The sequence below is a fragment of the Stegostoma tigrinum genome, chromosome 1, assembly GCF_030684315.1.
Source record: "Stegostoma tigrinum isolate sSteTig4 chromosome 1, sSteTig4.hap1, whole genome shotgun sequence".
Classification (NCBI taxonomy): domain Eukaryota; kingdom Metazoa; phylum Chordata; class Chondrichthyes; order Orectolobiformes; family Stegostomatidae; genus Stegostoma; species Stegostoma tigrinum.
In genome coordinates this window covers 41,573,417-41,588,165 of record NC_081354.1, presented here as the reverse complement: position 1 = coordinate 41,588,165, position 14,749 = coordinate 41,573,417, and the positions used below count along the sequence as shown (strand labels likewise).

General features: G+C 41.6%; 1 protein-coding gene and 1 pseudogene across 1 annotated transcript in view; one reads left to right on the top strand and one right to left on the bottom strand.

Annotated features, from left to right (window-relative positions):
- Positions 1-10,884, bottom strand: part of LOC125456084 (acid-sensing ion channel 5-like) — a 219,369-nt gene extending 208,485 nt beyond the window's left edge. The window contains exons 1-3 of the mRNA XM_048538782.2: positions 10,877-10,884; positions 10,389-10,450; positions 5,957-6,145 (exon numbers count right to left, since the gene is read on the bottom strand). Of these exons, the coding sequence (XP_048394739.2) occupies positions 5,957-6,145; positions 10,389-10,450; positions 10,877-10,884 (259 nt within the window). The remainder of the gene's footprint in view (positions 1-5,956; positions 6,146-10,388; positions 10,451-10,876) is intronic.
- A 1,080-nt stretch (positions 10,885-11,964) lies between these two features.
- On the top strand, positions 11,965-13,957 carry LOC125456078 (high mobility group protein B3-like; annotated as a pseudogene).
- The last annotated feature ends 792 nt before the right edge of the window (positions 13,958-14,749 follow it).

Sequence of the window (14,749 nt, the reverse complement as noted above, 5' to 3'; positions counted from 1 at the left end):
AGAATGCAGCTAAACACGTGGCTACAGGGCTAGTGTAGGCGGGAGGGCTTCCATTATGTAGATAATTGAAGCACACTCTGGGGAAGCTTGGATCTGTACAGTAAAGATGGGTTGCACCTGAACTGGAAGGGCACAAATGTCCTGGGAGGGAAGTCTGCTCAAGCTATACAGAATGGTTTGAACGAGATTAGCCTGGGGTCGTGAACTGGATTTATAATTCAGAGGATGAGGTATTCAGGCTTCCAACAGACACCAGAGGGAGTGAGGTTGTTAATAAAGAAATGTGGTCGATGGAGCATAATTGTGGACACAGAAATGGTTTGAGGTGTGTAAACTTCGATGCTAGAAGTATCAGAAATAAGGCAGATGAACTTAGAGCATGGATCAGTACTTGGAATTACGATGTTGTCACCATTACAGAAACTTGGGTAACTCAGGGAAAGGAATGGTTATTGGAAGTTCCGGGATTTAGATGCTTTAAAAGAAATAGGGAGGGTGGAAAAAGTGGCAGAGGTGTGGCATTGCTAGTTAGGGCTAGTATAGTAGCTACTGAAAGGCAGTTTGAGAATGATACGTCTGCAGAGTTGATTTGGGTTGAGGTCAGGAACAAGAAGGGAGCAATCACTTTGGGGCTTTCTTACAGACCCCCTTAATAGTTGCAAAGAAGTGGAGGAGCAGATTGGGAGGCAGATACTGGAAAGGTACAGAAGTCAGAGGGTTGCAGTCAAGGGTAACTTCAACTTTCCAAATATTGATTGGAAACATTTTAGTTGTAATAGTTTAGATGGAGCAGATTTTGTGCTGTGCATTCAGGATGGATTCCTGACACAGTATGTAGATAGACCAACATGAGGAGTGGCCACATTGGATTTGGTGCTTGGCAATGAACTAGGGTAAGTGTTAGACCTGTTGGTAGGAGAGCATTTTGGCAGTAGTGATCATAACTCTGTTACTTTTACAATAGTTATGGAAAAGGATAGGTACATACAGTAAGGTAAGGTTTATAATTGGGGGAAGGGTAATTACAATTATGTTAGGCAAGAACTGGGTAACATAAAATGGGAACAGATGCTGTCAGGTAAGAGGACTATTGAAAAGTGGAGATTGTTTAAGGAATGCATACTGCATGTGTTTGATATGTTTGTCCCTAGCAGGCAGGGAAGATGCAGTCAAGTGAGGGAGCCTTGGTTCTCAAGAGAGGTTGAGTGACTGGTTAAGAGGAAGAAGGATGCTTATATAAGGTTTAGGAAACAAGGAACAGAAAAGACTCTGTAGAGATACAAGTTATCCAGGAAGGAACTGAAGAAAGGGCTGAGGAGAGCTGTAAGGGGGCATCTTGGGGGCGGCACGGTGGCTCAGTGGTTAGCACTGCAGCCTCAGAGCGCCAGGGACCCGGGTTCAATTCCAGCCTCGGGTAACTCTCACTGCGGAGATGCACGTTCTCCCTGTGTCTGCGTGGGTTTCCTTCGGGTGCTCCAGGTTCCTCCCACAGTCCAAAGATGTGCAGGCTAGGTGGATTGGCCATGCTAAATTGCCTGTAGTGTTCAGAGGTGTGTGGGTTATAGGGGAATGGGCCTAGGTGGGATGCTCTAAAGGGCGGTATGGATTTGTTGGGCCAAAGAGCTTGTTTCCACACTGTAGGGAATCCAATCTAATCTAATCTAAAACCTTGGCAGATAGCATCGAGGAAAACGCCAAGGCATTTTACAGGTATGTGAGGAATAAGAGAATGACTAGAGAAGGGACAGGGCTAATCAAGGATTATAAAGAGAATTTGTGCATGGAGCCTAAAGAGATAGGAGAGGTCCTTAATGAATACTTTTCTTTGGTATTTACAACTGAGATGGACCTAGTTGTGGAGGAGGACAGTGTGAAACAGGCTGGTAGGCTAGCGGAAGTCACTGTTAGTCAGGAAGATATGCTAGGAATTATTTGGAAGTTGAAGATAGATAAGCCCCCCGGGCCTGTTGGGATTTATCCAAGGATTCGATGGGAAGTGAGGGAAGAGATTGCAGGCCTTTGGCAATAATCTTTTCATCCTCACTGTCCATGGCTATAATGCCAGAAGATTGGAGAGAGGCAAACATAGTTTCCTTGTTCAAAAAAGTGATTAAGGAAAACCCTGGAAATTACAGGCCACTTAGTCTTACGTCAGTGGTGGGCAAATTATTGGGAAGGGCTCTGACAGACAGGATTTATGATCACTTGGAAAGGCATAGTTTGATTTGTGATAGTCAGCATGGATTTGTGAGGAGTAGATAATGCCTTACAAACCTTATTGAGGAGGTGACCAAACAGGTGGGTGAATGTAGAACAGTGGGTGTGGCATACATGCATTTTAGTAAGGCATTTGATGAGGTTCTCCATGGTAGACTCATGCAGAAGGTAAGGAAGCATGGGATAGGGGGAAATGTGGCAGATTGGATTTAGAATTGGCTGACCCTTAAAAAACAAAGGGTGGTAGTCAATAGAAAATATTCAACATGGTGCTCAGTTATGAGTGGTGTAAAACAAGGATCTCTTCTGGGTCTTCTTCTATTTGTGATTTTTCTAAATGATTTGGATGAACAAGTAGAAGAGTGAATTAGTAAGTTCGCGGACAATACGAAGGTGTGTCGCGTTGCGGACAGTGCTGAGGGCTATTCTCAGTTACAAAGGGACATTGATCGGACGCAGAGCTGGGCTAAGAAGTGGCAGATGGAATTTAACCCTGAAAAGTGTGAGGGGATTCATTTTGGAAGGAAAAACTTGAAAGCAGAATACAGGAAAGATTCTTGGCAGTGTGGAGGAGAAGAGGGATCTTGGGGTTCATGTCCACAGTTCCCTGAAAGCTGTCACCCAGGCGGATGGAGTTGTTAAGAAGGAGTACGGTGTGTTAGCTTTCATTAATAGTGGGACTGAGTTCAAGGGCTGTGAAGTTATGCTCCAGCTATATAAAAGCCTGGTTCAGCCACATCAGCAGTTTTGTGTCCAGTTCTGGTCACCTCATTGCGGGAAAGATGTGGAAGCGTTAGAAAAGATGCAGAGGAGATTTACCAGGATGTTGCCTGGAATGGAGGGAAAGCGTCATGAGGGAAAGGTCAAGAGAACTAGGGCTTTTCTCTTTAGAATGACGAAGGATGTGAGGTGATTTGACAGAGGTGTACAAAATGATCATAAGTATAGATAGAGTAGACAGCCGGAGACTTTTCCCTAGCGTGGAGGTAGCTATTACGAGGGGGCATAGTTTTAAAGTGAGACGAAGTAGATATTGGGGAGACATCAGAGGTAGGTTCTTTCCTCAGAGAGTGGTTGAGGTGTGGAATCCATTGCCAGAGAGGGTAGTGGGGTCAGACTCATTAGGAGCTTTTAAGCGGCTGTTAGATAGGCACATGGATGATAGAATAAGGTAGGGGTGGAGGTTAGATAGACCTTAGGATTAGGGTAAAAGTTTGGCACAACATTGTGAGCCGAAGGGCTTGTACAGTGCTGTATTGTTCTACGTTCTATGTTCTAAGGATATGTGCTAAGTGAAAAGAAATGAAATTAGTGTGGATGGACATTTTGGGTTGGCAATGGACCCATTTTGGGCTGAAGCGCTTGTCGCTATGCTGTAGGAATCTACGGCTAATAAATGTTCAAAAATCATTTGGATAAGTACATGGATGAGAAGGGTTTAGAGGGATACGGACCAAATGCAAGCAATTGGAATTGGCTGAGTGGGCACCATGTTTGGCCTGGGCCAGTTTGGGCCAAAGTGCCTGTTTCCATGCTGTATTATTCTATGAATCTATAACTAAATGTCTGTTTAACCCCGCCTCTACTTCCTTGTTCCTCACAAGCACCTGTCCAGATTCATTTTCAAACTGTTTATGTTCACTTTGACACTCTGCTCTTTTTTATGTACGTCAAGAAGCTCTTATTACCAGTTTTTATACTCCTCGTTGGTTTCCCTTGTAGTTTATTTTCTCTCTCTTTATTGTCTATGTTGTCCTCCTTTTGTGGATTTTGAATTTATCATTGTCTTCAGAGCTATTACTGGCAGTTGCTTTTTCTTTCAACTGAATAGTCTCCTTAAATTACTTGGTTAGCCATGGCTATTTATCCCTCTCTTAGAATCCTTACTCGGTTATCTTTTTGCTGAGAGTCATCAATTGCTTCCTTAAATGTTCATTTCTGCATGCATTCTGTCTTGCCCACTTTAACTAACTCTATACTTATTTCATTGTCATTCCATTTACTTAAGTTAAACACAATTGTTTCCAACCTGGGTTTATCATTCTTAGACTGAACTTATTAAAATCTGTTCATTTGTGGAATATGGGTGTCATTGCTGACCAGCAGTTATTGCATGTCTCCAAGGTGCCCTTGAGGAGGTGATGATGAGCTGCCTCCTTTAACTACTGCAGGACACCTGCTGCGAATTGACCCACAATGCCACAAGGGAGGGCATTCCAAGACTTTAACCCAGTGACAGTGAAGGAACAGTGATATATTTCCAAGTCAGGATGGTGGGTGGCTTGGAGGGGAACTTGAAGTTGATGGTATTCCTATGCATCTGCTGCCCTTGTCGTTCTAGATGGAAGTAGTTATGGGTCTGGAAGGTGCTATCTGAGGATCTTTGGTGAATTTCCACAACTCATCTTGTAGACTGTACACACACATATGCTATGAGCATCAATGGTTGAGAGACTGCGCACTTGTGAATGTTGTACCAATTAAACGCGCTGCTTTGTCTTGGATGACGTCAAGCATCTTCAGTGGTGTTGGGTTTGCACTCTTGACTTGTGCCTTGTAAGTGGTTGACGGATTTTGGGTTGGTAGGAAGTGTGTTACTTCCCGCAGCATTCCTAGCTTTTGACCTGCTCTTGTAGCCACAGTATTTATGTGATGAGACTAGTTGAATTTCTGGTCAATGAAACCTCCAGGACATTGAGAGAGGAAGATTCAGTGATAGTAACACCATTGAATGTCGAGAGACAGTGGTTTAGTTGTCTCTTATTGTGATGGTCATCGCTTGGTGTTTGTGTGGCCCCAATGTCGCTTGCCCCCTTGTCAGGTCAAACCTGGATACTGTCTGGATCTTGCTGCGTTTGGACAGGGGCTACTTTGGTAGCTGAAGAGTTGTGATCAGTGCTGAATGTTGTGTAACCATGAGTGAATTTCCCCCTTCTGACCTTTATGGTGGAGGGATATAAATTCTTTCATGTTATAATTTACATTATTTTTATTAATTGCTGATTTATACACTTTCCTACAATATGTCTACTGTATGGGGGTCTATTCAATCCTCCTACAATGTTGTCTGTATGTTGCTAATATTTACCTTTGCCCAAATGGACTCTATATCATCTGAGCTTAGATTATTCCTTAGAAATATCCCCGTTTCACATCTTATTGACATTGCTATCATGTTTTCCTTCCCAGCTGCTATTCCAAAGGTCAAATATCCCCGAATGTTAAGTTCCCAGTTCTGATCTCCTTGTAACCATGTCTCCACAATGACTATGAGATCATGTCCAGTTACCCTGATCTGCATCATCAGTTCATCTACCTTATTCTGAAAGCTTCATGTATGCAGAGACAACGACTTTAGACTTCCCTTTTTGCCATTTTAATCAAGCTAACTTTTCTTTGTAATGTGACCCAATATACCTCTCACTCTTGATTACTTTGTCAATTGTTTCTGCATTTCATTTTTTTTATTATTATGTTTGTTTCCCTTTATTTTGTCACCTTGGTTAGGTTCCCACATTGCTGCCATTCTAATTTAAACACATCTCAATCACACGAGCAAATGCTTGTCCTGGGACATCAATCCTAGTCCTGACCGGATGTAACCCATTCACTTTGTACTGGTTCCATGTCTCCCATACCCGAACCCTATGACACAAGAATCTGAAACCCTCCTCCTTGCACAACCTTTCCACTCACACATATCCTTACTGATAGGTCCTGTTATTTCTACTTTGATTACCATGTGGCACTGGTAGTAGTCCTGAGATTACTCCATTTTGAAGTCCTTGCAATGAGGTCCCCAACCCCTTGTAGTTGATTTTTAGGACCTCATCCATTTTATTACCTTTGTCATTGGTACCGGAGAGTACCACAACCACTGAATATTCCCCTCCAGAATGTATTGTAGATGCTATGGGACCTTCTTGGCCTTAGCACCAGAGAGGACACATACCATTCGGGAGTCTCATTTGTGGCCATAGAAACACCTATCTATTCCCTTAACAACTGAATCACTATAACGATTGCATTCCCAAAATTTGTCCTCCATTCACAGCAGCAAAACGAACTGTGAGAATGAGAGGCCATTCACACCCCTCAACAGAATTGAAAGCAGTATGAAGCTGGATGAACACAGCAGGCCAAGCAGCATTAGAGGAGCAGAAAAGCTTGATGTTTCGGGTCGGGACCCTTCTTCAGACCCTTTCCCGACACGAAACATCAAGTTTTCCTGCTCCTCTGATGCTGCTCGGCCTGCTGTGTTCATCCGGCTTCACACCGTGTTATCTCAGATTCTCTAGCATCGGCAGTTTCTACTCTCTCAAAAGTAGTATACTTGTTTTGCAGGTATAGGGGATTCCTGCATTTCCTGCCTGGTGGCCACATATTCTCTTTCTTTCTGTGAAGTTATAGCTTGCATAAGTATTACTTATTGTACTCTCAGCAAGGCTAGGATAGAAATAATATGCAAGGGTAGGGGGAAGAAACAAGAGATTTGGCACAAGATAACGATGCTCATTTATAGCACTGCTGCTGATATGGTGGATCCGGAACTGATACCACCCACCCCAGCAAACCGAGACACACAAATAGCAAGTGGAACAGAACACCCGCATTTTACCAGAGGCACACTGATCATGTTACCCTGTATGGTGGCGAAACGTTTACGAACAAACTTACCACCTTGGCGAGCAAGTCTACAACATTGTCAACAAGCCAAGCTACAAATCTTCCCAAAAATCTGCAGAATATTATATGGTGATGAAGAGTGAAGGAAAAATGTGGAAACATCTTATAGAACATAGAACATTACAACACAGTACAGCCCCTTCGGCCCTCGATGTTGTGCCGACCTGTCATACCGATCTCAAGCCCATCTAACCTACACTATTCCATGTACGTCCATATGCTTGTCCAATGACGACTTAAATGTACCTAAAGTTGGCGAATCTACTACCGTTGCAGGCAAAGCATTCCATTCCCTTACTACTCTCTGACATTTCCAGAAAGCTGCAGCAATTACGTCCCAATAAAGCAAGTATTTTGCTGACTTGGCAGCAAAGATGAACAAGGTTGCACTCCATTTGGCCTCACTAAGAGGTCACTACTTAGTTGAATGCTGTGCAGCCATCATCCAAGTCAGGCAAGGGATTAAGAAAGAAAAACGGGGTATAAAAATGTAATGTCCATTTCATATTTGAAGAAAAGCATTGCCAAGCAGATTAAACTTAATAAGTGTATCACTAACAAGTATTGATACTTTTATCATTGATCTGCACAACCGTGTAGAAGACAAGACTGTGTTTTGCAGCTCAAAAGATGAATGAATCAAGGGCATTACTATTGTTACAGTTACATTTGCGGTGGATAACAACATTTAACAATTAAGCAGGAAGCTGAGGTCAGGAAGAAAATTGATTCAAGATGTAGGATGACAGTTAAAGACAGCCAATTCAGCAAGTTCAAAAACTAGAGCGGTTTCTATACAAAAATAGATGGGAAGGAAGAGCCCCAGCTAACTGTTACTGGAGTGATAAAACGAAACAAAGAAGTGAAAATTATCCTGGAAAAGAGGTCAAATGTTGTTATTTGAAAGAAAAAAAAGTTACTTCTGAATTATCCATCACAACAAGACATTTTTTCAGAATAAATGAAAAGACAAGCCACATGGGATGGCAAGATCCATGAGTTGTTGAGATATTTTTCCTTAGTGAGACCAAGGAACCAAGCAGAGATCATGCTGTGTCAGCCAATAGAGAGAAACAACTCCTGCTTTAATATAGATACAGATGCAGTAGCTTTGTTCCTTCCTGACACTGATCTATGGTTGGAGAAAAATTGTCTTCTGTTATCATATGTAAAATTGTTGTCGACTGGAGATTTAAACTATAAGTCATCAAGCGACTGAATGCAACCCTTGAATATGTATAGAGAGAACATTTCTGAAATCTTATATGCAAGCATAAGAAAGTTAGTTCACTTTTAGATAGGAAAATCTACACTGAGTTACATCTGGTTTGCTCAGTCAAGGAATTGGAAAGCCAAGAAGATTGCTTATGAACAGCAGATCAGAGTTTGCACAGCTGACTACAGGACCAGGAAAGTGAAGAAAGTACCTCATCACCCTGCATCCCGAAGCAATGTATCTGTTTATACCCAAGATGGTTGTCTTTCACTCTTTCCAAACATAAAGGAGGAACTTGACACTATGTTGAAACAAATGCTATTTCACCTTCATAGAACTCAACAGATGCAAATAATGGTTTTGGCAATCCCCTCCTTGATGAAAAGTTTAAATTTCTCACAATGTTCATTACAATGGCAGGATTTTACTCTGCAATAAATTACCATTTGGCATCTCATCAGGGCCAAAAACCTCCCAGACGATCTTGTCAAGCATCCTACAAAGGATGGATGAAGTTGTGTGTCACACGAAATGATTGATGGATCCACTTAGACAGAGAGTTCTGAAATGAGGAAGATTTGCGCTCAACAACCAATGAATAAGTTATGCAGAGTCAATAAGGAGAAATCACGTCTAGATTAAGTCACAACCTGTGTGAGGTTATAATGGTAAAGTCTGGGACTTTGGAGTAGCATGCGAATAGAACTGGTAAATTTTTCTTTTCATTACCCTTTTTAAAGTTCAGCAGTCTAATTAAAATGTTTGTCATGTAGCTGACTCAGGGACAGTTATCAACCAATCACCTGAAATCACTTGTTGATTACGATTAAAGCTTAATTAGTGTAAGTCCTGTCAACACAGAGAGCAACTGTTGAAAATACTTGAGTGTTAAGGGGAGATCACATCTAGAGTGAAGCACAGCCGAAATGTGTATATATCTCGGGAATTTAGGAATTTGGTGCACAGCGAGGAGGTACCTTTTTCATTGCTTTTGGTTCATAGCCTGTAAGGTCGTTTACCAGGATAAATTGAAACCCAGGATCAGGGTTCCAGCACAAAGCATGGAGTGACATCTAAGAAAAAATTGGTTGGTTATAATTGCTCATGATTATCACAGAATCCCTACAGTGTGGAAACAGACCATTTGGCCCAACAATTACACACCGTCCCTGCGAAGAGCATCCCACGCTGACCCATTCCTCTTACTCCTGCATTTCTGCAGGTCTAACTCACCTAACTTAAACATACCTGGACACTATGGGCAATTTAGCATGGCCAATCCACCTAGCTTGCACATCTTCGGACTGTGGGAGGAAACTGGAGCGTGCAGAGGAAGCGCAGGCAGACACAGGGAGTCACAGTCACCCGATGGTGGAAGAGAATCCGAGTTCCTGGTGCTGCGAGGCAGCAGTGATAACCACTGAGCCACTGTGCTGTTCTTGTGAACAGTGCCAGGAATAAGCCTAATCCTCCAGACCAGCAATCGATCAATGGGTCCCCGAAAGGTAGAGGGACATGAGACTTGTTTCTTTTATGACCCTTTTTCTCTTCCATATATTATTACTACTATAATAATTTATTATTACTCAATAAACATTCATATTTAAACAGGTTTCTGTTGTTGAGCCTTCTCTTAATTATATTTACCTGAATCTGGTACACACTATGATTCAAGGTACTATATAAATGCAGTGGTTACACGAGCAGATCGGGAGCTAGATGTTCTGTGGTCAGTATCCCAACTTCCAACTTGTTAAAGCCTGTTTAAACATCTACAAGGCACAAATAAGGAATGTGATGGAATACTCTCCACTTATGTGGATTAGTACAGTTCCAAATATAAGCAAGAACAAAGGATACTACATGATACTCGATCCACCATCTAGAATCTCCACTCCCTTTACCACCGCACAATGGCAATAATGTGTATGATCTACAAGATATAGCGTAGCAATTCACCAAGGCTCTTTCAACAGCACCTTTCCATCCCACAATTTGTATATTCTCAAACATCAAGGCCATTATCACATTGAAACATCACTACTCAAGTTCCCTTCCAACTACACCACATTCTGACTTGGGACTGAATCAATATTCCTTCACTGTTACTGGATCAAAAAACTGTAATTCCCTTAACATGTTGTAAGTCAACCAATGACATATGTACTGCAGCAGTTCAAGCAAAGGGCTCAGCACCACCTTCACAAGAGCAGTTATGGGTGGAGAACAAATGCTGGCCTTACCAGCAATGCTCTCAATCCTATCTTACCTGTTGGATCATCCTCAGTGTACTGAGGGCAGTATTCTTGTTGCTTGGTATATGGTGAGCAACTGAGGGGGAGAAGAAATATGCAGCAGAGGAAGGAGGAATCAATCAACAAATTCTTTCACCTCATCTCATCTCATCTCATAACCTCTGGCAATGGTTCCAATGAACATATTTCCAAGTTCCTATACACATTACCTCCTCTCTATTATGAATTATCAGATAATCATTTTGAGGACGACGATATCACAAAGTCAACATTTCAAACAACCTTTTAAATTAATCATCAGATATCCCATGCAAAGTCATCCTTGTACCTTCTCAATTGAAAATTTACATGTTCTTTTGCCTGTCCTGGTGTTCCTACACAGTACTATCTCCATGGCTGCAGCAGGGCAGACGGAAGGATTATGATTTTCAGTAGAAGATACTACAGATGGCCATGCATAATTACCTTTAGCAGCTCTGTTCTAGAAGGGCTTAGTTCTTACTGCACCATCTTGGCATGTACAATGGAAATCTGGCTGGCTAGCCAATAGACCATATCAAGGACACCAGTGTACTGGCAGTTGAGGTAAGATAAATGCTATCATCGTTGCGTATTTATGACTGACAGATATGTGACATTATGCTGATATCATTGGCCATTTTGGAGGGAAACAGTTTGTGTTTGAGTATAGGAATAGGATTGCCATTCTGCAGTTACACAGGACTTGGTGAGATCACAACTTGAGTATTTTGTGCAGTTTTGGTCTCTTCTGAGAAAGGATATTTTTGCTTTTGAGGTATTTCAGCAAAGGATCACCAGGCTGATTCCTGGGATGACGGACTGACATGAGGAAAGACTCAATCAATTGGACCTGTACTCACTGGAATTTTAAAGAACTAAGAGACCCATAAAATAAAGTTTGGACTGGACTGACTAGATGTGGAAAGAATGATCTCAATGCTGGGGAATTCCAGAACTAAGGGTCACAGTCTAAGAATAAGGAATAAGCCATTTAGGACTGAGATGAGGAAGAATTTCTTCATGCTGAGTTGTGAACATGTGGAATTCTCTACCACAGAATTCTTCCAGGCCCAATTCATTAGATATATTCAAGAGGGAGCTGCATGTGGCCCTTACAGCTAGGAGTGGGATACTGGAATTGCTTGATCAATCATGATTGTATTGAATGGTGGTGCGGGCTGGAAGGGTTGAGTGGCTTACTCCTGCACCAATTTTCTATGTTTCTGTTATGACTAACCTTGCGATCTGTAAAGTGAACAACTCTTAATAAAACTCCCTTTGTTAAATACTTCAACATTCCTCGCCCTTCTTGAAATGTAACACATGAAAACTAGTGATGAGGATAAAAACTGCTTCAAGATCCGCCAGATCAATCCACTGACTCATTGAAAATAAAGCAGAATCTTGGCCCTCTCAACAGATCTTGGAGAAATGATTTCTGAAGCAGGGTCCCGACCTGAAATGTTAACTTTCCTGTTCCTCTGATGCTGCCTGGCCTGCTGTGTTCCTCCAGTTCCACACTGTGCTATTTCTGACTCCAGCATCGGCAGTTCTTACTATCTCCAAAACATGAACCTAAGGAAGCCACAGGGCAAGATGCCATCTTATGCTTATTTCATTCAGGTTTGTCGTGAAGAGCACAAGAGAAAAATGGGTATCCTCATTAACTTCTCGTATTCTCCAAAAGGTGTTCTGAAGGATAATAGAAATGTCTAACAAAGAGAAGGCCAAATGTGAAGAAGTGGCTAAAGTATTTAAGGCACCTTATGACTGAGAAATTAAAAATCATGCACAGGCTCAAGATAGCCAGAAGAGCCCTAATGCGCCAAAAAGACATCCCTCTGGGTGGTTCTTGTTTTGCTTGGAACATTGACAAAAAGTCAAATCTCTGATGCCTGACTAATCGATTGGTGATAAAGATTGGTGACAAAGCAAAAGAATGAGTTGAGCTGTGGAATGAATGCAGTGAAGTAGACTCTGTTCATTAGCAAATGTTACAAAACTGAAGAAGAAATATGATAAGGATGTTACAGATTATCATGCCAAAAACAAGATGGATAGTGCAAAGAAGCTCCCGAAGAAGAAGGAGACAAATGTAACTATGATGATGATGAAAAAGGTGATTTAAATTGTACTTTTGCTTCAACTTGGTTACTTGCTACATTACTGAAAGCATTTAAACCCTGTTACAAATGTTGCAACCTTTAAATTTTGTAAGTTGTGCTGTATAAGATACGCTTATACAGTTAACTTGAGCTGTAAACTGTACAGGCCTTTTTGAAATATTCACTCTATAGCAAACATTTTAAGTCTGCCACAGGTGTAGCCAATATTGCTCAGTGTCCATCCTATGTATTGAATTGGTTGTACAGTACATTTTTGACTGCCTTCAGAATAAATAAAGTACAGTTTATAGAGACAGAGCAGCAAGATGGCAGCCACTCCTGGGAAGTATGAGTTCATCGAGACATGCTTATCTTTCTTTCAATCCAACGTTATTCAATGCTGATCTCCTATGGCTATATAAATCATGCTGCTGCTTTCTAGGAAATTTTGGTAAACAGAGGGCTGTAAAATTGTGAATGTTATTTTCATTTCTGTAAAAAGTTGTATGTGTGATTATAAATGTTTTCATTGCAGGAACCTCTGGTATAAAGGGGGAGCAATGTGAATTTATGTAAGTATATTGGACTGTCACTTTAAAAGTCTAATCATGTGATGTCATCAGACATTTTGGAGTGCAACAGTCTAGTCTAACTTGCTGCTTGCAGGGTTAGTACCTCGCTGGAAATCTCTTGTTAAATGCTTTGATTTACTTGGTCCTTGTTGGAATACACAGAAATCAGCAGGTTTGTGTTCTATGATATTTGTGTTTAAAGTCAGATTGTTTGGCTGGTACAAGACCCTGTAGGTCCCTTTAAATATCCATATCAGCAGCTATAGTTTCAGAAGCCTGAGGTTGGGTGGCAGCAAGTGGAGTTTTCATGAATCATAAAATGGTTATGGCACAGCAGGATATTAAACCTGTTAGTCTTGGCACTTTTCTTTTTGGATAATTATCCAACTTACTTTTGAAGGAATCAATTGAATCAGTATTCACCACAATCCCAGGCTTTGCGTTCCAGTTTAACTATGTGTGGTATAAAAATGTTTTTTGTCCTGTTGCTATTGCTTCTTTTGCCAATAACCCCAAATCAACAGAAGATGAGGCCAAGGTAGAGAAACCAAATACAGACTGATCACTAGGAAACACCTCCAAGCAATCCACACGCATGGTCCTGGGCTTTCTGTCACCTGTTACTTTAATTTTTGGTGTTGCTCTCACTCTGACTGATCTGTCCATGGCTTACTGCAGTATTCCAATGAAATTCAAAGCAAGCATAAAGAATTGCATCACCTCTTTCGTCTAACTGTACAGCCTTCTGCATTCACTTAAGTTCAACAACTAGATCCTAACCCTTGCCTCCATTTTGTTCTGTGTTTTTTTGCTTTCTTGTTTGAGCTTAGTCAGAGCAGCAAAGCAAGCATAGGAGTGAAGAGCAGGCATGAACTTTCTGGGTAAAAGCCTAAGAAACGGTAGTTGAGTGAGCTTTCACTGAATTTGGAGTCAGAAACTCTTGAGGTGACATTGCAGTTCAAAAAGTGATGTAGGACAAGGGGATTGGCAGCTTGGGAGTTATCTTTACAAACTGACTGAGTTGTACCAGTGGGGAGAGAGAGCACAATGTCCTTATTTTTGTGGTTTATTGGGAATAGATGGAGAGAGTGAGAAATAGGAGTAGGTAAGATTGAATAATTGGCTCCTAATTAGTTGGTTGTGGTTGGTAAAGTTCACAATGGCAGGAGAATGAGGTGGAATGCTTCTCCTGCAAAATGTGGGAAATCAGATACAGTTCCAGTGTCCATGCTGACAAAATATGCAGGAAGTGTGATCAACTGCAGCTCCTGATTGACTGAGTGGAACAGCTGGAGTTGTGGATGGACTCACTATGGAGCATAGTGGATCTGATGGGCCAAATGATCTGCTTCTGCACTGTACGTATCCTATAATGAGCCCTTTTTGCCCTAATTGCTTTCTTAAGTTCCCTCTTGCACTTTCTATATTCCTCTAAGGCCATAGCTGAATTGCTCCTGTTGGACTCAAAAAGCCTTTCTCTTCTTCCTCATCCAGTCTCCAACAGTCTGAGATAACCAGGATTCCCTGAAATTATTGCTCCTACATTTCCCCAAAAGGATACATATTGGATCTGTAACCCTGCTAGCTCCCCTCTGAAGATTCCTTACTGCTCTCTTGTAGACTTACCCGCAAGAAGTTGTTCCCAGTCAACTTTGGCCTGATCTTGCTTTATTTTAA